The sequence below is a fragment of the Geotrypetes seraphini genome, chromosome 9 (assembly GCF_902459505.1).
Source record: "Geotrypetes seraphini chromosome 9, aGeoSer1.1, whole genome shotgun sequence".
Classification (NCBI taxonomy): Eukaryota; Metazoa; Chordata; class Amphibia; order Gymnophiona; family Dermophiidae; genus Geotrypetes; species Geotrypetes seraphini.
The window spans coordinates 5,250,439-5,263,997 of record NC_047092.1 but is presented as its reverse complement, the minus strand read 5'-3'; the positions used below and the strand labels follow the sequence as shown (position 1 = coordinate 5,263,997).

General features: G+C 49.6%; 1 protein-coding gene across 2 annotated transcripts in view; it reads left to right on the top strand.

Annotated features, from left to right (window-relative positions):
• Nucleotides 1-13,559, top strand: part of MCM10 (minichromosome maintenance 10 replication initiation factor) — a 64,345-nt gene that overhangs the window by 1,729 nt on the left and 49,057 nt on the right. The window contains exons 2-7 of one of the 2 annotated variants that reach the window (XM_033958162.1): nucleotides 633-692; nucleotides 1,894-2,226; nucleotides 2,350-2,475; nucleotides 3,381-3,512; nucleotides 7,968-8,118; nucleotides 11,288-11,453. In XM_033958162.1, coding sequence (XP_033814053.1) covers nucleotides 686-692; nucleotides 1,894-2,226; nucleotides 2,350-2,475; nucleotides 3,381-3,512; nucleotides 7,968-8,118; nucleotides 11,288-11,453 — 915 coding nt within the window. In that variant the 5' untranslated portion in view covers nucleotides 633-685. Of the gene's footprint in view, nucleotides 1-632; nucleotides 721-1,893; nucleotides 2,227-2,349; nucleotides 2,476-3,380; nucleotides 3,513-7,967; nucleotides 8,119-11,287; nucleotides 11,454-13,559 lie in introns of both variants that reach the window. The other variant, XM_033958161.1, reaches the window with a different exon arrangement.

Here is a 13,559-nt window from a genome sequence, read left to right as displayed (position 1 = left end):
AGGGCAACAGGGGTGAGAAAGACGATGATGCTGGCTGGGGAGGGGGCAACGGGTGAGAAAGATGATGATGCTGGCTGGGGAGGGGTCAACGGGGGAGAGAGACGATGCTGCTGGCTGGGGAAGGGTCAACAGGGGTAAGAGGTGTTGCTGCTGCCTGGGGAGGGGGCAACAGGGGTGAGAAAGATGATGATGCTGGCTGGGGAGGGGGTAACGGGTGAGAAAGACGATGATGCTGGCTGGGGAGGGGTCAACGGGGGAGAGAGACGATGCTGCTGGCTGGGGAGAGGGCAACAGGGGTAAGAGGCAATGCTGCTGGCTTGGGAGGGGGAAATAGGGGTGAGAAAGATGATGCTGCTGGCTGGGGAGGGGGCAGTGTTCTTATGATTTGAATGCTCTTGAAAGTACAGAACTGCTTGGACTGTTGCAGTTCTGTCCTTGAATGCAAGTGAAAGAAATTAACTAGTCAAATAACAGTTTACTCTTGGGAATAGGCTTTTTTTACCTATCGTAGGTGAGTCATAGTCCGCCTGGTTCTTATTCCTGATATGATGGAAAGACCCTGCACAGCTCACTGCTGTTTGCTTACCTTTATATTCAAGTTCAATGATTTGTTTTGGGTTTTCTTTCTGTAGGGTCGCTTCTGTCCAATCATCCTTACCACCGTGCAGTTATCTTGCTGACAGATATGGATGGTAAGCTCCTCTCCAAAGAGACATAAAGGTGGCCATCTATTTGATTTGCAATTTGTGACCCCTTACTCCTCCTCTTTACTTTAGGACCTTGCTGGATTCTTCTGTAGTCAAATTAAAGAAAACCTAGTTGGAATGCTCTTCCAGGTTGTCTATTATAGTATTGTACTGACATTTATCAAGTTTCCGTTATGATTGTTCTATAAGTGCCTTTAAATGTGTATATTTCTGATGTTTCATGTTGGTCCTATTACCAAGTTTATCTCATTCATCAATTGTATTTATGCTTATTTTTGATCATTTTACTATTGTGATGCTGTTAATAAAATTGTACTTTTTATATTAAATCGCTCTTCCTAAAGATGACTAATAAATCCCAACTCTGTTGAAAAGATTTCTAAGGTGCACTTTGAACCTTAACAGCCAGCTTCTGAGACCCTCTGGTTTTTCTTTTACTTGTAACCTAAATGGGCTTATCTGACTGGGACTCCAGCCAGGGACGGACGAGTGTTGCTATTTGACAGCCCCGTCTGCACACACTGACCCCAATAACATGCAGTCAGATCCTGATTTTGAATAGTTTTTTCTTTTCCTTTCCCCTCACATTACTTCTACTACTTATTACTTAAATAGCGCTGAAAGGTGGAAGGTGGGGCATGTTTGGACGTTATCCTATGTATGATGGCATTGTTCACACTCTGGTATTTCACTTAACATTGCTGGTTGGTTTGTTTTTTTGTATCTTATCTTTTTTGAAAATTTGAGTAAACATTTATTGTATATTAACCTAAATGCGCTCAATTGAATTCTGGTTCTGAAGGGTGATTGAAAATACCCTACTCCTGTAAGGAATCTTACAAAAAAAAAACCAAATATATATATAGGATCTTCAAAAAGTTTCCACACTTATTTTTGTCAACACTATTAAATATCTCAAAAGCAAATTACATCACTTTTCCACATAATCGCCCTGTTTTACCTGACTGGCTAGTCGCATGACATTGTACGACATTCCCTTTTGCCACTTCTCCCACCCCCAACTGTTTCCCACAAAAATATGAAAGCGTGGACGCTTTTTGGAGAACCCTCGTATCTCGTCTATCTGAGATCCTGAGGCCTGTTGCTTTGTAGTGTGGTGCTGCTTGTAGCTTTAAGAGTTGGCCTACACAGCAGACTGACAGACGGTCCCTACTATCTTTTGCAGGTGTAGATGACCTGGAGCTCTTGGTCTCTCTGTTGGAGGAGAACAGAACTGCAGCTGAAAACTCTTTGGGGGGCTGCGGAGAGCCTTCTGAGGAGGCTGCAGAACTTGATGAGTTTGACGAACTGTTTGATGCCGATGAGGAGGGCTCTTACACAGAGGAAGTTCCCGTTTCTGAGGAAGAGGGAGTGAAGGATGATGTCACTATGCTTTTTGGAGATGTGGAAGACCTGGAGGAGGAAGAGGAGGAGGGTGACACTGTGACACATGGTAACAATGGAAGTTTAAAACACTCACCAAACCTCAGTCAAGAGAAAACCCGGCATGATCTGGAAGGTATTAAGTCCTCTGTGCTACATTTGGTTTGAGAATTTATATATGAATCTCCCTGTTAAGTGCTCTTTTAGTTTTCCTCTCTAAATTATTTTGTGGGGGGGGGGGGTTTCTCTCCTGTCCTAGCTGAATTGCAGCGAATGCAAGAACAGATGAAGAAATTGCAAAACCAGTTACAGCAGACTGACCTTGGGCAGCCAGCAAGCACCGCCCAACCAAGAATTTTGCTTCCCACCAAGAGCAAAGGACCAGGTAATATGATTCTGAGAACACACCAGGCTATGCCGTCAGCTTACCAAAAAAGCTTCTCAAGGACTCTACAGGAGCTGCAGAGATATTACATATATCAGATTTGCCTTCCACACGTTAGCATTCATTAGTCAAAGAAGGAGTAGATAGCTGCATGGAAATGGGGATTTTGGGAATCCCGTGGAACCCGCAGGGATGGAAAAAGTTGTAGGTTTCTTATGGGAGTGTAGTCCGAATCTTTGGCACTGTCATAGGGAAGTTTGGAATGCACCAAGAGAGCCTATTGGAGCACCAGAATAAGGTTCGGCACACAACTTAAGAAATAACTACTTTCAGTTTTCACCTTTGTATATGTTAGAATGTGAAACATTTGGGTGGGGAATTGAAGGAATTATTTACGAGTGTGGATATAAGAGATTAATTGTGAGGACGAGTTAGATTCCGGTGAGAATGGGCAGGGATTGGTGACTTAAGAGAGATCCACAATGCAGTTAAGCAGGTACTGGGTCTGTGGTTTTGGAAGTCCATTTCTAAACTTCTGAAATGTATATAAAAGAAACCAACAACCTGGAAAATGGAGCACCTAATCATATTCTCCATCTCCAACCGTTCCATTGCCTTCTATCCCTCGACTTTTTTTAATTTCCTGAGTTTATTTTTTATGGAATATTTCAAAATTTAACAAGGTTATGAGATAATAGTCGATAGTTTCATTTTCCTCTTGAAGCATAGCCCCCTGTGTTGGAGGTCCTGGATCCACCTCATTGTGTCCCAAAATCCAGCCAGTGATGCTTATGTTATATGCCGTTTATTTGCCCTGGTGTATTACTGATGTCTCGCAGTATAACTAAAGCTTGAAGAATTCTTCTGTTTATATAACTAAAAGTTTTTCTGTTTTTGTTGACTAGCCGCAGTTAGCCGTAGCATGTTGAGAGATCGGACTACAAAGACACTCCAGGAGTCCCCCAGCTTTGCTTCCCAACTCACATCCTCTGCTCTTCAAAAGCAAGAGGTGGAGAAAAAAACCCCTCCAGTCTCAGGTACTGAGTTCTCGTGTCTGGGTCCTTGGGTTTTGATTATACCTTTTCTTATGTCTATATAAGAGGTATGTTTAAAGAGTGTGCATATGCTCTGCATGCTTCCCTAATATCTCAACTATTCCTGCCTCCTGCCCCCAGCTGTTGGATGGTTTTATGTAGTGGAGTTACTTGTGTAATGTGCCATTGTACTTGGTGCTTTGAACTTTAAAGGTAGGGGCAGATGGTTGACTTTTATGTGAGATTTTTGGCATATCTCCTGCTGGCCAGAGACCTACAGATCAGAGATCACGGAAGCACGCAGGTAAGAGTGCGCATGCGCGGCTAGGGTTTTATTATATAGGATATATATATATCTCCTATATAATAAAACCCTAGCCGCGCATGCGCACTCTTACCTGCATGCTTTCATGATCTCTGATCAATAGGTCCCTGGCCAGCAGGAGTGTGTATGCGGCGGCCAGACAAATATGAAAGCGCTGGGCAGACAAATATGAAAGCGCTGGCCTCCCTGCTTTCGCAGACCTCCATCAACGAAAAACGGCACTACCAGCCGAAGTTTGTTTTAAAGTTTAAAGCCACTGCGGCGGCTCCTCTCATGAGCCGCACCTGCGTCAGAGAAGGCTTCCGATGCAGGCGGAGATCGTGCAAGGAGCCGCTGCGGCAACTTTAAAAAAACTGAACTGCGCTAAATATTTACTGCTCCTATTCAGACCCAATTTAACAATCCCCTCCTCTCAGAAGATCTGTCCCTGCTCGGACGATTCCCTCGCCTTCTCAATGTGATACCGACCTCCCACAACCGATGACCTCATAACTCCCGTCAGCCACAGCTCCCACATCATACAGCGCTACTGCAATCAGCCAAAACGGGAGATGGCTTTAGCCACAAAAGTTTAAAGACGCGGCGGGGACTCCTCTCACGAGCCGTGTCGGAAAAGGCTTCCGATGCGGGCGGGGATCGTGCAAGAAGCCACCGCGGCAACTTTAAACTTTTACAAAGCTGAACTGCTGCGAGAGAAGGCTTTAGCCACACCAGCCAGGATATGTACATGTCTCCCTTCGTAATGGGGTGATAGAACCCGCCTACACCAGCCCCCGACGCCATCACCTCTTTATTTACAGCTGAAGGCTCTAAAACTCCTGCTTTTACTTCTCCTTTCCTCAGGAGCATAAAACGATCAAAAATTAAGCTTTCAGCAAGTTTCTTTAAACACCTCTCATCCGGGTAATAGCAGGCACGTTCGACGGTTGCCATAACAATTTTGCTCGTGCACACGTTCGGAGCGCGAACTTTCGCTTTCAAAAGAGTGTCAAGTGGCAGTTTTACTTACACAATTCACTCTGTGCCTATTTAATACTACGATTTATACTCTGTGCTACATTTCTTCAAACGACTTACTCTGTGCAACTTTGTCATTATAACAACAAAAAAAAGGTAGGTGTGAGAAGGGGCATATTCCCCCAAAAGCAACCTGACGTCTCCACACACACATAGAAGGACAGGGGGCCAGGGAGAGACATTGTAATTTAAAAAAAGGAACATTGACAGAAACACTCAAACACAGGTATATGGCAGTTAAAGACACACAGGACAAGGGGTTACAGAGACAGATTGAAAGGGGAAAAAAAAGGACAAGGAGAGAGAGACGCACAGATTAAAAAAATCCACATACAGCAGCCAAGGAGACATAAACAAAGACAGACAGACATACAACTCCAAGGAGAGAGACAGATTTGAAAAAAATAATACAGGCAGTGGCCAAGGAGATAGACATGGACATAGAAACATAGAAAATGACGGCAGAAAAGGGCCACGGCCCATCTACCGTATTTTCACGCATATAACGCGCGCGTTATACGCGTTTTTACCTACCGCGCATACCCCTCGCGCGTTATATGCGTGAGCGCGGTATACAAAAGTTTTAAAACATAGTTCCCACCCCGCCCGACGCCCGATTCACCCCCCCAGCAGGACCGCTCGCACCCCCACCCCGAACGACCGCTCGCACGCGATCCCACCCGCACCCGCATCCACGATCGGAGCAAGAGGGAGCCCAAGCCCTCTTGCCCGTTCGACTCCCCGACGTCCGATACATCCCCCCCCCCCCCGGCAGGACCGCCGACTTCCCGACAATATCGGGCCAGAAGGGAGCCCAAACCCTCCTGGCCACGGCGACCCCCTAACCCCACCCCGCACTACATTACGGGCAGGAGGGGTCCCAGGCCCTCCTGCCCTCGACCCAAACCCCCCCCCCCCCCACCGCCCGCCCCCCCCCCCCAAGAACCTCCGACCGCCCCCCAGCCGACCCGCGATCCCCCTGGCGACCCCCACGACCCCCCCACCCCCCTTCCCCGTACCTTTGGTAGTTGGCCGGACAGACGGGAGCCAAACCCGCCTGTCCGGCAGGCAGCCAACGAAGGAATGAGGCCGGATTGGCCCATCCATCCTAAAGCTCCGCCTACTGGTGGGGCCTAAGGCGCGTGGGCCAATCAGAATAGGCCCTGGAGCCTTAGGTCCCACCTGGGGGCGCGGCCTGAGGCACATGGTCGGGGTTGGGCCCATGTGCCTCAGGCCGCGCCCCCAGGTGGGACCTAAGGCTCCAGGGCCTATTCTGATTGGCCCACGCGCCTTAGGCCCCACCAGTAGGCGGAGCTTTAGGATGGATGGGCCAATCCGGCCTCATTCCTTCGTTGGCTGCCTGCCGGACAGGCGGGTTTGGCTCCCGTCTGTCCGGCCAACTACCAAAGGTACGGGGAAGGGGGGTGGGGGGGTCGTGGGGGTCGCCAGGGGGGGTCGCGGGTCGGCTGGGGGGCGGTCGGAGGTTCTTGGGGGGGGGGGGTCGTTGGGGGGGGGGGGGGTTTGCGTCGAGGGCAGGAGGGCCTGGGATCCCTCCTGCCCGTAATGTAGTGCGGGGTGGGGTTAGGGGGTCGCCGTGGCCAGGAGGGTTTGGCTCCCTTCTGGCCCAACTACCAAAGGTACGGGGAAGGGGGGTGGGGGGGTCGCCAGGGGGGTCGCGGGTCGGCTGGGGGGGCGGTCGGAGGTTCTGGGGGGGGGGGCGGTCGTTGGGGGGAGGGGAGTTTGCGTCGAGGGCAGGAGGGCCTGGGATCCCTCCTGCCCGTAATGTAGTGCGGGGTGGGGTTAGGGGGTCGCCGTGGCCAGGAGGATTTGGGCTCCCTCCTGGCCCGATATTGTTGGGGAGTCGGCGGTCCTTCGGAGGGAGGGATGTATCGGACGTCGGGGGGGGGGGCATCAGGCTTTCAGGATGGGGACAGACCTTCAAGGGGGGACAGTGCACGGAAGTCAGGGGGGGTGAACGGAGAGTCGGGACAGCGCACGGAAAGTCAGGGCAGTGCACGGAAGTCAGGGGGGGGTGAACGGAGAGTCGGGACAGCGCACGGAGAGGCGGGGCAGTGCACGGAAGTCAGGGGGGGTGAACGGAGAGTCGGGACAGCGCACGGAAAGTCAGGGCAGTGCACGGAAGTCAGGGGGGGGTGAACGGAGAGTCGGGACAGCGCACGGAGAGGCGGGGCAGTGCACGGAAGTCAGGGGGGGTGAACGGAGAGTCGGGCAGCATGCGCGGTATAATCGTGAGCGCGTTATACCAAAGTTTTTGTGCTTATCGTGATTTCTGCGCGCTATACACGTGTGCGCGTTTTATACGGGTGCGTGTTATTTGCGTGAAAATACGGTAGTCTTCCCACACTAATGGCTCACCCTTAACTACCTCCATGAAGAGATCCCACATGCCAGTCCCATCTTTTCTTAAAATCTGGCACGCTGCTGGCTTCAATTACCTGTTGTGGAAGGGACGTGCCAGAGTAAATTAGAGCAGTAGAAGGCCCCGAAGCAGCGTGTGTACAGTGCTGCACACGCTGCTGGAATCGGCAGGTTTGTCGGGACCGCGGGAAGGGGGGGCAATAAGGGAGTCGGCCACACCGCGGGAAGAGAAAGGGGAGGTAGGGGAAACGCTGCTGCTGCTGCACAGGGAAGTGGTGTGGGTGGAGGGAAATGGAGGGGGAGGGAATGCTGCTGCTGTGGCTGCTGCACAGGGAAATGGAGGGTGAGGGAATACTGTGGCTGCTGCACAGGGAAGTGGGGGGAGAGAAATGCTGCTGCATAGGAGGCAGGGAGAGAGACAGATAGATAGATAGAAAGAAAGACAGACAGCGAGAGGAAGGGAGACAGAAAGAAAAGAAGAAAGGCACAGGGGCAGGAGAGACACAGAAAGACAGACAGACAAAGGGGGCCAGGGAGAGAGACAGACAGAAAGAAAGACAGCGAGAGGGAAAGAGAGACAGAAATAAAGACAGACAGACATATATTCTAGCATCTGTTAATGTAACAGGCTAAAATACTAGTGTGTATATATATGTATATATATATATATATTAACTTTTTTTGCTTTGATACTTTAGTTCTACATTGTCATTCATATCTTTGTCTGTTCCATATAGGCAACAAGAGCCCCTCTCAGAGGTCAATGCCCGCTGTGACAACCAGTGCTTTTCCTACTCGAGTAGGAGCAGGCAGTGGTGGGAATTCAGCTGTTTTCGGTGTAAGACATCAACAAATTCCAGTGGAAAAGTTCTCTGGCCTTCGATTAAGGTACACAACGATGGAGTCATGAAGTTTTTGAGCCTGAGTTCACTTGTCATTCTCTGTGTTCATTTCAGTTGGCCCTTCACACCTCTCAGCCTACAGATGGGTGTCTCCTTGGACGTGCTTCCTCAGTCATCTGTTTGTAGGAACTTGTATATTCCTTGAAGGTGAAAGGAGTGTTCTTTAGCACTCTCCAGACCAGTAGAGGTTAATCTTTACAAATGGGTATATATCCAATCATGACCAGCAGGTGGAGACTGAAAACAAAACTGTGGGACAGTATATAATATACTCCCTTCTCTATTTACATCAGTCTTCTTTCAGTCTCCAGCAGGTGTTGAGTGATCTATACCCATCTCCCTTGGTAGGGCTGTTGGAATTTGTTTAGGGGGTTTCTAGTCCCTGTTTTTGGCCGGACGGAGCTTGGGCGGGCCCTGTTTGGGGGTCCGTCCGACCTCGGGGGTGTCAAACCCGGCGGGTCTCAAGCGGGGTCCCTCCCCCCACTTCCTCCACCTCCCCACATTTTTTTAGAGGAGCCTCAGCAGTAAGCCTTGCCCCCTAAATCAAGCAAGGCATATTGCTTCGAGAGCCTGTGGAGTCTGTTCTGTAAAAAAAAAAAAAAAATCCTGAGGTAGTGCCGGTCTGCAGGGTTGCTTCCCTGTCAGTTACTGTTTTTTACAGTATTTTTTCATCTAACTAGCACTTTGTTTCTAGCTAGGTCGCGTATAGAGCAATTGTGCCCTTCTCCGGGGGAGTGGGACACAATTCGGTCCAGCCGCGAGGCACTCGCGGCCGGACTGAACTTGGTAGTTTGGGCCGGTGAGGTGGTGGAGCTCCGTCGGCAGCGGCTGCAGGCGCCCAGAGCTCCCCGCCGATGGTGCCTCGCGAGTCGGCTGGGAGCAGTGGGGAAGCCCTTCTGGTATTTCTCCTCTGCATTTTCCAACAGCATTTGGGTATGTTATTTGTTACTCCTGTTCGGAGTCTTGTTTTCTTTCTGTTTTCCAGTTCTTAGTTCTGCTTGGCTATTCGGCAGACTGAGGGAAATAGAGAAGGGAGGATAGTATATACTGTCCCACAGTTTTGTTTTCAGTCTCCACCTGCTGGTCATGATTGGATATATACCCATTCGTAAAGATTAACCTCTACTGGTCTGGAGGAGCTAAAATAAAGTAAATTAGCAGGTAAGAACCTAATTTCTCCTTCTCTTAAAGTGTCTTTTACACCATTTGAAATATGTGCCAGTATATCAGGGAAGGGGCAAAGTGCCACTACCTTAAGGAACAAAGAAGGAAATTTAGATAAATTTCTCATCACTAGATCAAACCAGTCAGGTTTAAAAAGTAAAGGGTCATGGACTTGATATTCTACCTTCTGCCACCTAATAAGCAGAAATCAGAAAATTCTGGTTTAGTGTATAGGAACCAAATGAGTGTATATAATAAATAGAGAATGACATGGTGACAAATTCATCACCGTTCCTGTCCCTTTGGGAAACAATCGCATATCATTCTTTACTGTCCATCTCAACCTCAGTCCTTCTACACCAGAATTCTTCAGTGCAAGGCTTGAGGTTCAGTGGTTGAGCCCATTCATACTCTTTCCCTCTCTCCTTAAAGAATGGCACGGGGATGATTTCCCATGGTTAACTGTGGGGACGGGGACTAATTCTGTCCCCGTGTCATTCTCTACAAGTACCTGGCTGAAACCTAAAGATTAGCAACATTCCAGAGCTGAAATTGTGATGTCATAATGCCTCATTCCACCAATGCCTAAGAGCCAACCTCGGCAGTGATGTCACAATGGTTTGATTGTCCTATACTTGACTCACGTAAGAGCTGCCATACTGGGACAGACCGAAGATCCATCAAGCCTAGTATGCTATTTCCAATAGTGGTCAACCCAGGTCCCATTCTTTAGTGTCTATCTTGACCTCAGTCCTTCTACACCAGCATTCTTTAATGTAAGGCTTGAGGGTCAGTGGCCGAGTCCATTCATACTCTGATTCTTCCCTCTCGCTTTAAAGAATGACACGGAGATGGTTTCCCATGGTTATCTGTAGGGACGGGAACAATGATGAATTTTCTAGTATTAAAGGCTTGGGAGAAGAGCTAGGCTTTTACCTGAACATAAGAATTGCAGCTGCTGGGTCAGACCAGTGGTCCATCCTGACCAGCAGTCCGTTCACACGGCGGCCCCCAGGTCTAAGACCAGTGCTCTAAATGAGTCCAGCCTCAACTACGTACGTCCCAGTTTAGTAGGAACTTGTCCAGCTTAGTCTTGAAACCCTGGAGGGTGTTTTCCCCTACAACAGACTCCGGAAGAGCGTTCCAGCCCTCCACCACTCTCTGGGTGAAGAAGAACTTCCTTATGTTTGTACGGAATCTATCCCCTTTCAACTTTAGAGAGTGCCCTCTCGTTCTCATTACCTTGGAGAGGGTGAACAGTCTGTCTTTATCTACTAAGTCTATTCCCTTCAGTATTTTGAATGTTTTGATCATATTAACTGGTGGTTAGACTCATGCAGACAGTCTTTTAACTTTCCTGGGTTTTCCCTAACGTTTTTGATATTTTGTGAAATTTCAATAGAATGTGCTTGGCTGCCTAGATATAGATAGATAGATGGATAGATAGATATAAAAAGCTAGGGAAGAGAATTTCTCATTTAATAGCAGCTCAGTACAGCAGGTGTTCCCACCTGAGGCATTGGAGGGGTACGAGGGGCAACAGTGGGGTTTGAGCCCCGACTTCCTTGTTCTCAGCTTGCTGAGCTGTTGGCTACTCTTCCACTAGGTCTTTAGAAATGAATTATTTCTGTCTCGCTGTTTGCAGACAAATACTGCACGTGCAAAGCGGTGGGGGAACAGAATTTGTGGGGAGTGTCAGGCAGCTGCTACATCTGCAAGCCTGGATGCATGTCCAAATCTGAACATTCAGTTGAAACTGAGTAATAAACGCCTGTCAGTAAGTTTTTTACAGCTACTAATTTATGTAAACCATTTGAACTCCCCTGGGAGAACGGTATAGAAAAATGAATGAATGAATGAATGAATACCCGATCCAGTGTTCTCCAAGTGCAGTTGGGTGAGCTGAGGTCAGTCAGGAAGTGCAGGATTTGGATGCTTTGGCTCCGAAGTGTTTCAAGACTCTGAGTGGATTTCTGGTGTTTGCACTTCAGGAAGCCTCGTGTGTCATCCGTGGAGATGGAAAGGAAAATGAGCGGAAGGAAACTGATCAGACTCTCACAGTTATGGGACAGGTTGGCTACAGAGAAGCTGGAAGACGCAGACTGGGTGACATTTGGAGTGATTGTGAAGAAAATCACCCCCCAGAGCTCAAACAGTGTAAGCACTAAGGTGGAATGCTGGATGCCTAAAGTGTCTGTGTGCAACCCAAAAGTGGACATTGCCATGCGAGGGGGTGGGTCACGGGATGTAGCATAGCATGTAGGCAAATGCGTATGTAAGTCCAAATTAGTGACCACTCGGATCTATGCCCAAATCTGAGCATCATATATAGAATCTGGGTGTTAAGGGGGCTATACATGCCTTCACGTGCACCTCTGAATGGATCCTCTTAGCTAACAGGGGAACAAGGCAAATATCCCAGAGAGGAAGCAGGCTCTTCACTTTCACAAAGATAGTTATCAAAACTGCTTACAATTTATTTCTTATCTCTTAATCCTGAATAGAAGTGAGGCAGTTTGCTTGCGTCTCGGTGCCTTTCTCCACATCAGAAGCTATAAGTTTATTCTGAAATTGTGGTTTCATAGTGGTGTTTTTTAGCCAAGTGTTATTCTTTAGCACTCTCCAGACCAGTAGAGGTTAACTTTACGAATGGGTATATATCTAATCATGACCAGCAGGTGGAGACTGAAAACAAAACTTTGGGACAGTATATACTATCCTCCCTTCTCTATTTCCCTCAGTCTTCTTTCAGTCTCCAGCAGGTGTTGAGTGATCTGTACCCATCTCTCTTGGTAGGGCTGTTGGAATTTGTTTAGGGGTTTATTGTCCCTGTTTTTGGCCGGACGGAGCTTGGTCGGGCCCTGTTTGGGGGTCCGTCCGACCTCGGGGGTGTCAAACCCGGCGGGTCACGAGCGGGGTCCCTCCCCCCACTTCCTCCACCTCCCCACATTTTTTTAGAGGAGCCTCAGCAGTAAGCCTTGCCCCCTAAGTCAAGCAAGGCATATTGCTTCGAGAGCCTGTGGAGTCTGTTCTGTAAAAAAAAAAAAAAATCCTGAGGTAGTGCTGGTCTGAAGGGTTGTTTCCCTTTAAGAAAACTGTATTTTACTGTATTTTTTCATGTAACCGGCACTTTTTTATAGCTAGGTCGCGTATGGAGCAATTGTGCCCTTCTCCGGGGGAGTAGGACACAATTGAGTCCAGCCGCGAGGCACTCGCGGCCGGCCTGAACTCGACGGTTTGGGTCGGTGAGGTGGTGGAGCTCCGTCGGCAGCGGCTGCAGGCGCCCAGAGCTCCCCGCCGATGGTGCCTCGCGAGTCGGCTTGGAGCAGTGGGGAAGCCCGGTCTTCCACAACCGCCCACGGAGGGATTCCCCGAAGGATTCCCTCTCAGCTGATTTTTTGACAGCTGATGCCGACTTGCCTGTCTTAGCGGCTGAGACTGTTCAGTCTTCTCAGCCGCTACAGGCCATGGAGGGAGCATTTTTGGCGGGAACTTCGCCATTTTCTTTGTCTGGCCCCTCCATTTTGTCTGCAACCTCAGGTGACCTTCCCCCTGTATGGCGACCACAGGGGCAGGTTTCAGCATGGACCCCTGCTGGGGCAGGGAGTCCCTGGGGACCCCCAGGGGTTTTTTGCCCCCAATTTATTTTCTTTCTTTGTGCGGACTTTTGGGGGTCCCACGTGCGCCTGGGGGGTTTCGGGGGGGGGGTTTCCCTCCGCGCCCCCTATGGCTTTGCCTCCCTCTTTTCGTTTGGCGTCCCTTCTTCTTCCTCCTCCCTCATCCAAGCGCCCGCGGGGGGGCTTGGATTGCGAATTGGTGGGCGGAGGAGCGTGTTGGCCTGGTTGAGGACCTGGCTGCTTTGGCGGGCTTCCAGGATCCTCTAGAGGGGACGCCTGTTGGCAGCGGGGCGGCGGGTTTCCCGTCTTCCAGAGCAGATGCGTCCGTGGTGCGCTTTTTTATTCAGAGGGATGAGCTTTTAGACCTGTGTAGCAGGTCTCCTTGGTGCTGCATTTTTGCAGTGGCGCCGCCGGAGACCCCGCGTATGGGGGCCCCTCTGCTTCAGGGGGTCTGTCCTGTTTCCCGCTCTTTTCCTGTGCGTCAGGATTTGCGGGATTTTGTGTTGGCGCAGTGGCCTATGGGCGCAGTTTCGTTTGGTGTGCGCCTTGGCTCTTGGGTATCCCGTCCCGGAGGGAGGTAGGGCTACCTTAATTTCGCCAATGGGGAACGCGGTGGTCTCGGCACTTCCTTAGCGGCATACCGTGC